This window comes from Bradysia coprophila, chromosome II (genome assembly GCF_014529535.1).
Source record: "Bradysia coprophila strain Holo2 chromosome II, BU_Bcop_v1, whole genome shotgun sequence".
NCBI classification, from domain to species: domain Eukaryota; kingdom Metazoa; phylum Arthropoda; class Insecta; order Diptera; family Sciaridae; genus Bradysia; species Bradysia coprophila.
This window is the reverse complement of record NC_050735.1, coordinates 4,758,814-4,774,153: the sequence shown is the minus strand read 5'-3', so window position 1 is coordinate 4,774,153 and position 15,340 is coordinate 4,758,814. Positions and strand designations below refer to the sequence as shown.

The window sequence follows — 15,340 nt, the reverse complement described above, 5'->3', positions numbered from 1 at the left end:
GAATCAAACTAAAATAACCGTTTTTTTTTCAACTCTTTATAGAATCGAGCTAAAATAACCGTTTTTTTCGACTCTTTATACAAACGCGGTAAAATAACCGTTTTTTTCGACTCTTTATAGAATCGAGCAAAAATTACCGTTTTTTCGACTCTTTATAGAATCAAACTAAAATAACCGTTTTTTTCGACTCTTTATACAAACGAGCTAAAATAACCGTTTTTTCGACTCTTTATAGAATCGAGCTAAAATAACCGTTTTTTCGACTCTTTATAGAATCGAGCTAAAATAACCGTTTTTTTTTCGACTCTTTATACAAACGAGCTAAAATAACCGTTTTTTTTCGACTCTTTATACAAACGAGCTAAAATAACCGTTTTTTTTCGACTCTTTATAAAATAGAGCAAAAATAACCGTTTTTTTTCGACTCTTTATACAAACGAGTTAAAATTACCGTTTTTTTCGACTCTTTATACAAACGAGCTAAAATAAACGTTGTTTTCGACTCTTTATACAAACTAGTCTCTTATATATCTCATTCGCTGCTGATGATCCAAACAAAGTTGTAACCTCAAAAGGAGGCACATCTTAAGCAGCTAAAGCTGCTTAACCATCATCCTAGGTTTTCTTCATGAGTTAGATAAATCGTTTGTGAAAAACTTTAATGCAGACACTCTTGCATTACTGACCCAGTGCAGAAACTACAGTTTGCATAATCTGTTTAAATTAATCCTTCAATACTTATAATCTACTTTTGGGTAGGACCTTTACCTTACCTTTACCTTACATAAAAATAAAATCCAATCCATCATCACGGCGACCCTAATCATCTCGGTAGGTAAATTATTTGTATTGAAATCAGCAATAATTATCATTAGATCTAGTGTGTCACCCACCCGCGTTTCTTTCTTTGGATAACCGCTCCATAATTTAGAGTCCTAACCATTAACGACGTTTTACATAGTGACTCCGTTGAAGATTGAAAATGAAAGAGAAAATGGACACACGAAGGCCATGATTCTTTCTTTTAAAAAATTGACTGAAAATTCTTAATCTTCGGAAAATTGGTTCAAGAAGTTTTACACTAATAGCCGATGCGATTCCTTCGCCATGTAACGGGGTAACGTGGCCATTTATTTAACATCCGTTCGAACGTCGCAAAAGATTATTTAAAATTTAGATCAATCCATGAAACCATCTATTTGTTCCAAATTTTTAAAGGCAAAACTGTTTTCCTATAACAATTCGTAAAAGGATGAATTCAGTTGAACCAAAGCAAATATTTCAATATATAAAATAGATGGTGTCAAACAATTTGCAATCGTCATAGCGATCCCATGTAATCGATGTACAGCAAATTACCGTAAAAATTTGATGTTTTTTACATTAGATTTAAAAATTAGAAATTTTAATTTTGTGTACGTCAACTTAAACGTATTGAATGACAAAACAGTAAAGCAATCAATCAGTATCCCGTTGCATGTGAACTTATGAACTTTTTCGAATTTTAGCGCTCACAAAAAACAAACGATTTGTTACACCTCTTGATCTAGTACGTTCAGTACTGCCATTTTGACGTATTGAGAAAGCGAAATGAAAAACATTGTTAATGTTTACAAAATGGTTCGTTGTATTAATGGAATTCTGTAAGTAAGAGTTGGAATCAAAACTCAAATATTTTAATATAAAACATTAGTGTTTGATGACGAAATGTTGTGGAATTGATAGGCCTTATCTTTAAGCAGGTAATTTAATTCATAAACATGCATCGAAAGATGCACTGATTGAAATTTTCGAATTCTTTTAGGAAAATGATTCAGCATCAACTGTTTACATTAGATTAGATCAGATTATTGACGGTCCAAACTTTGGGAAATAGATTTTTGTCTTAGAATCGATGCGTTATAATGATATTGTTGTATAAAAAATCCAAGTGACATAAAGATCTCTACTGCAAAATGAAATTTTGGTGCCGCACATTGAGACTCTTGGAACATCGAGTGACTTAAAATCTCAAATCGGTCTACTGACCTCGGCCATCAAAAATTTGTTCTGGGACCCTCTCAGCTTTCTCGTGTGAACCTTTTCTCCGAAGAAACCAAAACTCTACGACGCCATCTTGTCGCCGTACCAACGTCGAAGTTGTTGCTATGTTTTGGCACATTTTTCGACATTTCTCAAAAACGCTTCCGACGATTTTTTTGATATGCACATCAATCGATAGGTATTTCCAGTGGCTATCGATTGATGTACATATCAAAAAAATCCATCGACAAATTTTGGAAAAAATCGAGAAAAACTGTCAGAAAAGGCAGTCTTTTGCTATTTGCGGCAGCTCACAGGCTTCTGGCGTCTCTCAAATGTGTTCTATTGGATGCGCCGACCTCAAAAACCCTTTAGACACAAATTTCACGCCAATCCATTGATTTTACGCGAAATGACAGCTATTTTCACTTTCAAAAATTCCGACTTTGAAGCCACCTAGCGGCCAAGCGATGCATAAAAAAAAATTTTGACCCACATTTCCTGAATCAGCATCAAAAGCACTACCGAAATCAATGATAAAATCATTAGGTCCGAGGTACGGCCTCAGTCCTAACCTAGGTCCGAACTCGACTTTTTCCCATCTCGCCACCCTAAAAAACACTCCTACCTACTTTTTAGATTTTTAAAAACGACGATGCCCTTCGGGCATCGTTTTTTAGATTGTTGTAAAGTCATGTATTAAGAGCGCAGCGCTTCGCGCTGCGCGCTCAACTAGTCTCTTATACATCTTACTCGCTGCTCATGATCAAAACATTGTGGTAAACTCAAAAGGAGATACACCCGAAGCAGCTAAAGCTGCTTAACCATCTTCCTAGGTTTCCTTTATGGGACAGATAAATTGCTTGTGAAAACTTTTATACAGACTACAGGATATTCTTGTGTTACTGACTCAGTGCAAAAACTTCAGTCTGTATAATCTGCTGGAATCAAAGATTGCGTTTGAACATTTATTCAAAATTAATCCTCCTAATCTAATTTTTGTATAGGACCTTTAATAATTTTACATAATAAGAAATTCAATCTATCATCCCGACGACGATCATCTCGGTAGGTGAATTATTTGTATTAGAATGAGCAATTATACCCTCTCCATAATTTACGCCTCTAACGACTTTTCACATCATGACTCCGCTGAACATTCAAAATATTACGAAAATGGCCAAAAAATCACGAAGATTTTATCTCTTTCTTCGTAAGAAGTTTTACAATAATAGCCGAAGCGCATCGGTACTACCTTGGATTAGCCTATTTAAATTTTCAATGAATAACGGGAAACGTTTATTTAAGATCCGTTCGAAAGTCGCAAAAGATTTTTAAAGGCGTAAATTGAATAAATTCGGTTAAACCGTGAACAACCGTCAACTGTATAAATTTGTAAAAGGATCAATTCACTTTTCCCAAAGAAAATGTTTCACTTTAACATTTCTTAAAAGTAAAATAGATAGCGCAAAAAAAAAACAATCACAATCGTCACGTGACAACAATCCCACGACATCGATGTTCAGCAAATTACCGAAAAAAATTGATATTTTTCCATATGAAAGTTTGCAATGTTCGATAAATCCAAATCAGTTTCCATTTGCATGTGAAGTTACGAACACGAACTTTTAAAAATTTTAGCGCTCACAAAAAGCGTACCATTTTTGACACCTTTTGATCTAGTACGTTTAGCACTACCATTTTGACGTACATCAATCAGAAACATTGTTGATGTTTACAAACCACAAAATGGTTCTTTGATGCAATTGGAATTTTGTAAAAGTTGAATCGAAAATCGAATATTTTAATATAAATGTTTAGTGTTTGATGATCAAATGTTGTGCAATCGATAGGCCTTATCTTTTCGCAGGTAATTTAATTCGTAAACATGCACTGATCCAAATTTTTATTTTCGAAACATTGTTTTAGGAAAATGATCCAGCATCAACTGCTTACATAGATTAGATTATCGCCGGTCCGAACTTTAGAAAACGGATTCTTTTCCTTCGATCGATGCGTTATGATGATATTGTCTACGTAAACACGAAATTGAAGCGACACAAAGATCTCACCTGTGAAATAAAATTCTGGTGCCACACCTTGAGGCTCTGGAAACATCGAGTGACCTAAAATCTAAGATCGGTCCAATGACCTCGGACATAAAAGTTTTGTTCTAGGACCCCCCTCAACTTTCATTTTTGAACATTTGTCCCGAAGAGACCCAATCTCTACGACGCCATCTTGTGGACGTACCAACATCAAAGTTGGCACACTGAATTGACACATTTTCCAACTTTTCTCAAAAACGCTTCCGCCGATTTTTTTGATATGTACCTCAATCGATAGGTATTTTAAGCGGCTATCAACGGTAAGACCTGCATAAAAATTCTATGTACCGTTTTTGAGAAAATTGAGAAAAACCACCCAAAAAACCACTTTTTGGTAATTTGCGGTGGCTCACATGCATGTGGCCGCTCTCAAATGTTTTTATTCGGAAGCGCCGACCTCGAAAACCCTTTAGACACAAATTTCACTACAATCCATTGTATTTACGCGAAATGGCAGCCATTTTTCGTTTCAAAAATTCCGACTTTGAAGCCACCTAGCGGCCAAGCGACGCATAAAAAAAAAATTTGACCTACATTTCCTGAATCAGCATAAAAAGCTCTACCGAAATCAACCGTAAAATCATTAGGTCCGAGGTAGAGCCTCAGTCCTAACCTAGGTCCGAACTCAACTTTTTCCCATCTCGCCACCCAACAAAACACACCTATCTACTTTTTAGATTTTTAGAAAGTACGATGCCCTGCGGGCATCGTGTAATAGATGCCGGGACAGTCATGTATTAAGGCGCAGCGCTGCGCGCTGCGCTTGCAACGAGCTAAAATAAATGTTGTTTTCGACTCTGTGGTACCCCTCATGCCGAATGGCTGAAAATACGTTCCGCAAGTTGCTAGATCAGCGACATTCCGCGACGCTGAAATATTCGGAATCGTATGTCGTGGGAAATGTATGAAACGTCCACGAAATCGGAATCGAGGTTGGACGGATGTGAAGTGCAATTGCACTCGCATCAATTTGCTGATAACGCAAAATAGAAAAATTGTGGAATATCAATCGTACCGAACGGTCGATTGCAATGAACATAGAAAGTCAGAAGTATTTTGTCCATCGGCTGGAAAGGTTGAATAGTTGAGAGAGATATTCTGAACAAGTATATATATTGGACAATCAGGTGTTTGAAAAGTGATTTCGGGTCGTGCATAGAAGTGTTTACTGAATTTTACTAAATAAAATAAATATTTTGTGTCAACCACAAAGCATCGCATTCTTATTCCACCTATCAGGATTCGAATAATTGGATAGAGGAAATGAAGGATACGACAATGGCGCCCAACGTGAAAACCCCACGGTTAAATAATTTTGACATTCGCACATAACGCATATGTGATAAAGCCTATAAATATGCAGAATTCAATGAAGATATGTACAAATACCGGACAATTCTTATTTCGGTGACAGGTTATCGTTGAAAGATGGAAATTGTGTATATGTGCAATAATGTGCAATTCTTGATGTGCATATAAAAACAAAATATGAGAACGTTACGTGTATTACGTGTAATGTTACGTGTAAAGTAACCAGAAAGACAGTACACATAAACATGAATTCGCGCTTGAATTTGTTACCGTATGCATATTTCTATATGACATTAATCATGAATAAAGCTTGCATATGACGGGCAGTGTGTTGTTTATTTAAATGTGAAGGTCGGAAAACTAAAGCGGTGAAGAAATCTTAATAATAAAAAGGAAAATTTAACTCGGAGACTCAGTGAACTTTGACAGAAACGTTTGTGAATTTTATGGGGACTCGTCTCACAAGAATTTTAAATTGAAACTAGAATGAAAATGAGAACGGTGATGAATATACGTGTGTGAACCAACTCTTATCTATCGAAAACATCTAAAAAGGCTGGAGAACTCGCTAATACTGCAGCATTTAACAAACATAAACATTATTCTAATTTAACTTCTAGTAATAATTATATTCTACTAGCTTTCGCGGTAGAAACCATGGGCCCATGGAGTACAGAATCAAAAAATTTCATAGAAAAAATTGGATCAAAATTACAAGAGATTAGCGGAGATAAAAAATCAAAATCATATCTGATACAAAAAATTTCTATGGCCATACAACGATACAACGCCAGTTGCATAATGGGAACCATCTCCGCAGAAAAGCCTTTGGAAGAAATTTTTTATTTGTAATTTGTTATCTGTACTTTAAAAAGATACAAGGTTTTACAGGTCGGAATGACGGCTAAGCCTGACCACCTTTCCTTGTCAAATACAATGTATTCTGGTTTATTGAATAAAAAAATCAATTTGTAAAAAAAAATAAAAAAAAACGATTATAAGAAGTCAATTGATGAAATTTTGAAATTCTTGACAAGTTTTGCGTTATATAGATACGATAGACATAAGTGGGAAAAAACTTAGAAGATGGTTAAATTGTAACGTGTTGAACTTTGAGGAGGTGGCTAGAAGATGAATGTAGCATGCACAAACGACGTGTAAGTTGTGAGACGAAACAATAAGATGTATCTGATAAACATGTGAAATTCAGAAGTGTTCGGGTCGATGAAACGAATTAGGGTATAAGCATAAATGCCTAAAACAATATTGTAAGAATGAGAAGTATTGTTGAGTTGATTGGAATAACTGACAAAATCATACCAACGTTCCCTGGTGAAAAATATACAGAGGCGGACTTACACAAGTTTTTAAAAGGATGTGAAATTGCGTTGGAGATAGGAAGACCCGAAGAGCAAGGAAACATCCTGGAATGTATTAAAAGGAAACTGACTGGAGAAGCTTATCTAGAAGTGAAGTATGAGAAGTGTGTGACGTATGGACAAATAAAAAAGCTGCTGATTTCGAAATACAAAAAACCATACTCATTCAAAGACTGTCAAAAAGATCTATGGAATTGCAAACAGGCACAGAATGAGAGCTTGGAATGCTTTTTACTGAAAGTGCAAACTCTTTATAGATTGGGTTGTGAAGCAGTCGAATCAGAATACCAAAATCAGCTTGAAATTGAATTCTACGACAAAATGTTGGAGAAAGAAGCCGTTTATGCAATGAAAATGGGTTTGTTGAGGACAGATATTACCGAGCACATGGTTTTACACTGTAGACCAGCACCTGACAACATCAAAGATACGATGAAACTTGCCCTGGAATATGAAAAAGATTTTGCGGAAATAATACCAAATAAGGTCAACGAAAAAGAACGGGCAGAAGCGGCGCCAAATACAGTCAACTGGAAGAACATGGGTCACACACAGGACTACTTGGAAGAATTATCGCGTTTGCGTCACGATTTGAAGTCAATGCTAGCTGAAATATACTCGTTGCGCAATGGGAACAAATTGAATGTTGTTAAGGAAGGATCATGCGAAAGCGAGACTACACGTGAAACTATGAAAATCGCGAAAGAATGCTATATTTGCAACGAAAAGGGGCATGTTGCTAGAACATGTCCGAGGAGACTTCTATGTCGTCGCTGTGGGGGAGAGAAACACAACTTCAGAGGGTGCAAACGTAAAATAACTGACGATCAAAAATTGTGAGTGACGGGCCTGAGCTTATATAAATTGACTCGGATGAAAATGAAGGGTGAGTGTGAAAAAGACGGTGAGTTAGTATGTTGTCGTTCAAAATTTGTTTTCTCACTCATTCGTTGAAACGGTTTTGGTTTTGGTTGCTAGTAAAATAGAAATGAAACATCAGAGACAATAGCGCTCTGGGTACAAATTGATATTGTTCGAAGGATCGGTTAACGTACCTACGATAGCAAGGTGAAAACGTACTTGTTGCCGTAGGGTAATGATCCATAATGAAAATTGTTGGTGGAAGGATCGGTTAACGTACCTACGATAGCAAGGTGAAAACGTACTTGTTGCCGTAGGGTAATGATCCATAATGAAAATTGTTGGTGGAAGGATCGGTTAACGTACCTACGATAGCAAGGTGAAAACGTACTTGTTGCCGTAGGGTAATGATCCATAATGAAAATTGTTGGTGGAAGGATCGGTTAACGTACCTACGATAGCAAGGTGAAAACGTACTTGTTGCCGTAGGGTAATGATCCATAATGAAAATTGTTGGTGGAAGGATCGGTTAACGTACCTACGATAGCAAGGTGAAAACGTACTTGTTGCCGTAGGGTAATGATCCATAATGAAAATTGTTGGTGGAAGGATCGGTTAACGTACCTACGATAGCAAGGTGAAAACGTACTTGTTGCCGTAGGGTAATGATCCATAATGAAAATTGTTGGTGGAAGGATCGGTTAACGTACCTACGATAGCAAGATGAAAACGTACTTGTTGCCGTAGGGTAATGATCCATAATGAAAATTGTTGGTGGAAGGATCGGTTAACGTACCTACGATAGCAAAGTAAAAAGGTACTCGCTGCCGCAGGATAATGATCCATGATAAAAATTGTTGAAACGGTCGATGAACGTACTTACGATAGCAAGTTAAAAACGTACTTGCTAAGTAAGGTAATGATCGATGATGAAAATTGTTGAAAGGGTCGATGAACGTACTTACGTATGGACGTATGGCAAATATGAACTGTAAACGTTGGACACGAATGAGCATTGGAAAACAAATGTTGGTAAAACGACGAAAAAGTAGAAGTGGAAGAAATGGAGTTTGAATTTAATTGGGTTAACCCGCTGAGCTGAACTGGCAAAGGTATGAAAATGATGAAACTGTTGTCAGAACACATGAGACTGGGCTGAGAATAGTGGCGCGAAGAAACATGACATGATAGCCGTTACTAAATATGAGAATATGACAAATTCAAGGATGTTCCGTTGATACGAACAGCTTGTGGAAAAGGCCGTTGGGAAAATAATGTTGATACATCGGGTTCATTGTGGTCGAAATTCATGTTTAGTTGTATTTTTCAAGTTGTTGATTTTATATGTTTGAATTTGATTTAGTTAGATTCGAGTTTTGATTTTACTTTTTGTTCCCTCAGTAATTGCAAGATGAAATTGCTTTTTGTTATTTTGGATTGAAAAAGTTTATGTTTGGCAGAATTTTATCTTGCCATGTTTTGGCGTTGAGGTTGTTGATCCGACTTTCATTTTTGCAGATTTCGATTTGAAGTTCTGTTTTGTCTCGTATCGGGTTGAAATTTGTTGAGCTCGATATTATTTGTTGTAAATGATGAATGGATGGACGATTGAATCATATATGAAATCTTTGATTTGGGCATAGGAAAATGCATTTGTTTGGGAAAATGAATATTTGCGTTTAGATAAATTTTATGAATGAATGAATTACGCGGGTTGAATGATGATTGAAGTTGATGATATGAAGGCATTTTTTTATGAAAGGTGAGACCTATAGCATACTGTGAATGAATGTGGCCAGGCCACGAGTGAGAAAAAGACGAATGCTTAAAACCTCAATGATGATGACGTGATTTTAGAGATAGTTACTTTATCTTTACGCTTGGGTGAAAATGCATTGGGTATCCGATTAATTACAATGGGGAAATGATAATGTAAATGATATATTTCGTAGTTACAGCAAAACGGCCACTCGCTGTCGCAGTGTCACTATAATTTTTTTTTGAAAATTCTTGCTTTATATATTTTTGATTTTATTTTAGAAACATTGACAATCTTTGAACAACATGGTCAATCACTGACTTACACAGTCACAAACATCGACAGTTTTAACCATGGACAGTCACCAACACCGACAGTCAATGGACAGTCACTAACATCGACGGTCGTAACCATGGACAGTCACTGTTTCGGCAGGCCTTGTATAAACTGGATGAGCGGGTAGACGAAACTGTTGCTCCTGAGACGGATTGAAACGCACGAGAAATGAGTCGAGACAACGAACACTATGAATATTGCACCAAGACAGCCCTAGCGGAATGAGCAATGGCTGTTGGACGGACCTGGGTCGAACCGATAAATTGACAAGTTGAGGATCGAAGACGACTGGAAGAGAGAGCAAGTAGTGAGACAAAACAAGATACAGTTCAACAAAATCGAGAGTCATGGTTGGTCAATTTGGTCGTTGATGGCCATCGTTTCAGTCATTTTCATTATGGGGGCGGGTATCGTATGGTACATACGATGCCGAAGCACAATATTCCGGAGTGCCACGGAGGGAATACAGCGGATGCACAAATTGGCACGATCCAGGGACAACGTCGAAATGAATGAAGTAAATGTATGAATGAGTAAAATATCTGGGAGTCTTTCGATGGTTGAGGATTTTAGAGTAGGGTTGGGGGTGAAAATTTCTGATTTTTATAGTCATTTAAAATGTTTTTGATTTTTATAGTCACTTAGACTGTTACAATTATATTTGGGGTTTCATTTGGGGTCGTAGTTAGGGCCTGTTTGGTCATTTCAAGTTTCTTTTTGATTGTTTAGGTTAAGAATTAATGTGAAAACGCGAAATCACTTTTCCAAAGGCTTGGTCGTATGAGCAAATGGCTCAGAACGGTGTGACAAAGGTTAAAAAGTTTGAAGAGAGGGTTTGCGAGAGAAAGCTTTTTTCCGACTTGAACGATGATCTTATTTTTCTTTTTCTGAGGAGGGAGTATTGTGGTACCCCTCATGCCGAATGGCTGAAAATACGTTCCGCAAGTTGCTAGATCAGCGACATTCCGCGACGCTGAAATATTCGGAATCGTATGTCGTGGGAAATGTATGAAACGTCCACGAAATCGGAATCGAGGTTGGACGGATGTGACGTGCAATTGCACTCGCATCAATTTGCTGATAACGCAAAATAGAAAAATTGTGGAATATCAATCGTACCGAACGGTCGATTGCAATGAACATAGAAAGTCAGAAGTATTTTGTCCATCGGCTGGAAAGGTTGAATAGTTGAGAGAGATATTCTGAACAAGTATATATATTGGACAATCAGGTGTTTGAAAAGTGATTTCGGGTCGTGCATAGAAGTGTTTACTGAATTTTACTAAATAAAATAAATATTTTGTGTCAACCACAAAGCATCGCATTCTTATTCCACCTATCAGGATTCGAATAATTGGATAGAGGAAATGAAGGATACGACAACTCCATAGTTGTAAATGCATTTTTGATCAGTGCCATTGAAAACCTTGGGTTAAAAAGAAATTCTCTCTGATTGGATCAAGTCAAAGCACTTCAAGCAAAAGTGTTTTAAGTGACAGCTGTCAAATGAGTACCATTTCGTATGAAAAACTTTTCGAATCATAAAACTTAGTGGCATATTTCTGGCAAAGACATTCTTTAAAACGATTTTTCACCATGAAGCCATGATGGCTTATTTTTGACCAAATGGAGAAAAATGTAGATCTGGTTCTGTTCAACATTTTTCTACATTTGACCAAAAACGAGCCATCATGGTTTCATGGCAAAAAATTGATTTAAATAATGTCTTGGCCAGAAATATGTCACTAAGTTTTATGATTCTTTTTTTACAGTGCCAAAATTTGTTTGATACACTGTCCAGTTTCAGTACTCTTTTTAGAGTTCCACTCATGCTTGAAGTGGGTATGTACCGACCACAATAACAGTCAAGTTGCGAATTATAATCTGAAGTAAGGAAGCGATAACAAGGACTTTTTTCTTTATTTCCGCGCCACCAAATCAAACCACCACCAAATCAAAAACAAAATGATTTTCTATTGATCTAATTGCATTCAAATAGTTCTCATAAATCACTTCGTTGACTTTCATTTTTACTTTCCTCGCAATATTTTGCAATTTTCGAGCAGACAACATCGTCAATGTTTTCAGGAGTAACTTCGTCCATAAATTGTTTTAAGATTTCGTCTTCGTTATCTTCGAGAACTTCCAGACACTATTCAAAAGCAATAAGTCAACGTTAACAAAATCACATAATATCTGTTACTTTTACACTGGGACACTGGGATCATACTTACAAAATGATTTAAAGTTTGACTCAAATCACCATCAGGTGTGAAGTCTAAAAAGCCATCGTTGTTCAACATTTGGGTGGTAACTATTTCTTGAATAATTGTTTTACGCACTTTCGAAAAATTACTGTCTTCACCTGAATCGAAGTGGAATTCAAAATTGTTACTCACTTCTGACGATTACGTTCAAAGATACTCACACATCGACTCCATAAGTTCGGTCAAATAAGTTTCAGATTTGGAATACTGAACCGTTTTGGTCTTCGATTTACCGCTTGGATCCAGACGAAAGCCGCTCACTTCAACTCTCTTCCGCGGATCAATTTTTTTAATTTCACTCTCCATTTCACGAATGGTTCCTTTACACGCTACAAAAAGTCTCTACATTCGAATTGTCTATCAGCCATAACAATATAAAATGTGGTAATACCTAAGCACTTTAAGTTCGATAACAGTGCATCATCGAAGCCCCCCCGAGTGGCACATTTCACTACGCACACAATGCTTATCAAGATGCACAATTGTAAAATCACAGTCGTCTTCATTTCGTTAAGAGAGAATTTTGAATGAAAATGAGTTGCAAACTCATTTTTTTCTGGGCAAATGAATCTTATCAATAATGTGGGGGACACGTTTATTACGTATGATTGGCTAGCTTTGCTGTATGTGAGACTGGAAACTGATAAGTTTATCTTCTTGGCTGTTAGAGATATTCGTTGAAACCTTCCAAAGTAGAAAACTTTATTTCAATTCATTCTACAGTAAACATGCTAACGTACAATCAAAATTAAATAAAAATAAAAAAAAAGAACAAAACAAAGAAAATCACTGAACGAAATACACTTCTTCCATTGGGGTGCTTTTCGGAATGCTGGAGATAATGCACATTGCGTTCCTATGTTGGATGGCTAGTGAAACCCTCTGAAACAAGTAAGTCCTCGACTTCGGTTCACCAGTTGTGCGAATCAGATTAGCGCCGATCTTGTTCAATAAATCCACTGATTCTTTCGCCCAAGGACCCAGTGATTCTACCGCAAATGCGACGAAATGGTAGTTTCGTTTAAGTTTGGAATATTTCGCATGCTTGCGGTTTGCGGCTTTTACCGACGCCATACCCGGTGTCTTCGTTCTCCCAGCCATATTCGATGCGGCCAATGAGTCGGCACAAGTCGCATCCCACACTAGAGCCTTGCCCTTCTCCCAAGCCGTGTATGTAATGCCGTCCGGGCGTTTTTTGCCGTCATCTCGGAATAAACCGGGTGGTTCCAACAAAGAACTCCTATTAATGGAAGCCAAACCCGTGTGCAAAGTACGATTGAGTTCAGCGTGTCGGAAGAATTTTCCAGCGTTATTTTTACAATGCAACCCGTGACGACCCAGCGAATCTACCTGGGTTCCGCAAATGCACACGAATGGATGACAGATTTTGGTACCAAGGCGTAGACCAACGCATGTGCGGAAAACGTCGTTGTTCATTAACGTTCCAATGCATGGGCTCGGTACAACGTTAAGCCATGCTCCTGACATCTTGTTCTGAAGCAGTTGAAAGCGGTACAGTTCGGTATCGTTGGGGAATGACAACGAAGATGCGACTCTTTTGGAGTTAATTTGATCCCAGTTGAATTGTGAGCGTAGATTTTCTGGCGTTAAGTCTTCATTCAACTCGCTCCATCGCGACAATGCCTCCGTAAAGTGGGCGATTTCGGATTCGTAATCCCGTAAACTGATTAATGTAGAAACGAAATCCTTGACGCCGTACACGGAGGACAAGAAAGCTGGTAGCGAGATGTCCAACAATGAGCGAATGCCTAATCCGCCTAAGTTGACTGGCAAACTCGACTGCACCCATTGAGAGTGATTCAACTGAACATTGGTTATTTTCTCCAAGGCAGATTTCATGTCGGAATCTAATTGTTGAAGCAAATCTGGGAATTTCCATAACGGAGCGCATCGAAACAAGTAGACTAGCTTAGGAATCGCCATGCAATTTTTGAGTACGAAATATGCGTAGTGGTGCTGCAATGAAGCTAATCGGTTAATTAGAACGTACATTTTATCGAATTTTCTCTTAGCGAAACTTTCTATGGCGCTTTCAAGCAGAGGTGCTCCTAAGAGTTCCAATTCCTCGTCGTTGACAACTCGTATGCCGGGAGCTATGGCTTCAAATTCATCGACTATGTTTTGATCCGGCTGGCCGTTGCAGAAAAACAGCTCGCATTTTTCCCCGTTCAATTCCAAACCTAGCAATTTAGCCTTTTCCTTGATAGTTGCTAGATTAGCTAATACAATGTTGGGTGTGTCCCCGATCGTTCCGTCGTCCAAGTACCAGATGTTCAGATCGGCAGTCAATTGAAGGATCAACGGATGTATCGCCAGGCTAAAAATTAGTGGGCCAGCTGGATCACCTTGTTGGGCTCCCACTTGTGATGAGATTACCTTGTTACCAAATGACAGGAACGTTGGTTTCAGGTAACATTGACGAAGGTAGTGGTACAGCTGCGGGATTTTATTCTTTATTTCAACCAACATAACATCCCTTTCCACACTATTGAATGCATTACGGACATCTACTTTCAAAAGCACCTTGGTCGAATTTGTCGGGTTTCGTATATATGCTCTGATAGAATGGACGGCACCTTCGCATCCATATTTCACACCGAAACCTATTTGTCGGGGAAGAAGGTAATTGACCATGTCTGACTTCACAGAGAAACACGCAATTTTCGAAGTTAGTCTGCGTATCGTCGTGCCGATTGCTATAGGTCTGATGCCCCCATCTTTTTTTATCAACGCGCACAATGAGGCCTCGTAAAGTAGTTCACATATATCATCGTTGAGCTTACCAGCTAGTAGAAAGTTGCACAGTCTTGTAATCGAAGTAAGTGCTCTCTTCCCGGCCTCTCCAGCTGACAGAGAGATGATGTCTTTGAGATGTTGGGGCCGTAAGCCATCAGTGCCAGCGCTGGAAATATAATCTTTTACAAATGACATTGAATCAAATTTGTTCTTGATTGTTTGATACAGAATCTGTTACTTCAAATGTTTTAACATACATTTTGCAATGTAAGGGAATCAGATGTCGACTCTAAATGCATCAAAACATCGGAATGACGAATGATGTTGATGGTTTCATTCTCGTCATTCCGATGTTTTGATGCACATTCAAACACTCCTACATTTACAATTATGTTACACCAAAATTTTCACGTTTAGTAAATGTGAATGGTTTATAGTGCGTCGCGATGCTGAAAAACTCGATCGACTCAGTGGCAGTGCGTAGTGACGCGATATTTATTCCAATTTTTTTTTCTCTATCATTAACACATAAACTACAAA

At 37.8% G+C, this 15,340-nt stretch overlaps 3 protein-coding genes across 6 annotated transcripts; 1 reads left to right on the top strand and 2 right to left on the bottom strand.

Moving 5' to 3' along the window:
- Window positions 1–4,933: 4,933 nt before the first annotated feature.
- Window positions 4,934–11,151, top strand: LOC119068504. The gene is made up of 2 exons (XM_037172115.1): window positions 4,934–7,706; window positions 9,722–11,151. The coding sequence occupies exon 1, from the start codon at window positions 6,716–6,718 to the stop codon at window positions 7,658–7,660; it is 945 nt and encodes a 314-aa protein (XP_037028010.1). The 5' UTR covers window positions 4,934–6,715; the 3' UTR covers window positions 7,661–7,706; window positions 9,722–11,151.
- A 607-nt stretch (window positions 11,152–11,758) lies between these two features.
- On the bottom strand, window positions 11,759–12,705 carry LOC119068618 (protein seele-like). Of its 2 annotated transcripts, XM_037172284.1 has the most exons (4): window positions 12,435–12,705; window positions 12,205–12,372; window positions 12,011–12,141; window positions 11,759–11,928 (listed from the first exon to the last, which is right to left on the bottom strand). In XM_037172284.1, the coding sequence occupies exons 1-4, from the start codon at window positions 12,547–12,549 to the stop codon at window positions 11,779–11,781; spliced, it is 564 nt and encodes a 187-aa protein (XP_037028179.1). In that variant the 5' UTR covers window positions 12,550–12,705; the 3' UTR covers window positions 11,759–11,778. The 2 variants fall into 2 exon arrangements, with proteins under 2 accessions (XP_037028179.1, XP_037028187.1); XM_037172292.1 differs by lacking the exon at window positions 12,435–12,705 and having other exon boundaries at window positions 12,205–12,425.
- Window positions 12,706–12,740: 35 nt separating this feature from the next.
- LOC119068426 lies at window positions 12,741–13,936 on the bottom strand. 3 transcript variants are annotated; one of them, XM_037172006.1, is made up of 2 exons: window positions 13,112–13,936; window positions 12,741–13,081 (listed from the first exon to the last, which is right to left on the bottom strand). In XM_037172006.1, the coding sequence occupies exons 1-2, from the start codon at window positions 13,901–13,903 to the stop codon at window positions 12,830–12,832; spliced, it is 1,044 nt and encodes a 347-aa protein (XP_037027901.1). In that variant the 5' UTR covers window positions 13,904–13,936; the 3' UTR covers window positions 12,741–12,829. The 3 variants fall into 3 exon arrangements, with proteins under 3 accessions (XP_037027901.1, XP_037027893.1, XP_037027909.1); XM_037171998.1 differs by having other exon boundaries at window positions 12,741–13,084; window positions 13,115–13,936; XM_037172014.1 differs by having other exon boundaries at window positions 12,741–13,302; window positions 13,381–13,936.
- Between the last annotated feature and the right edge of the window lie 1,404 nt (window positions 13,937–15,340).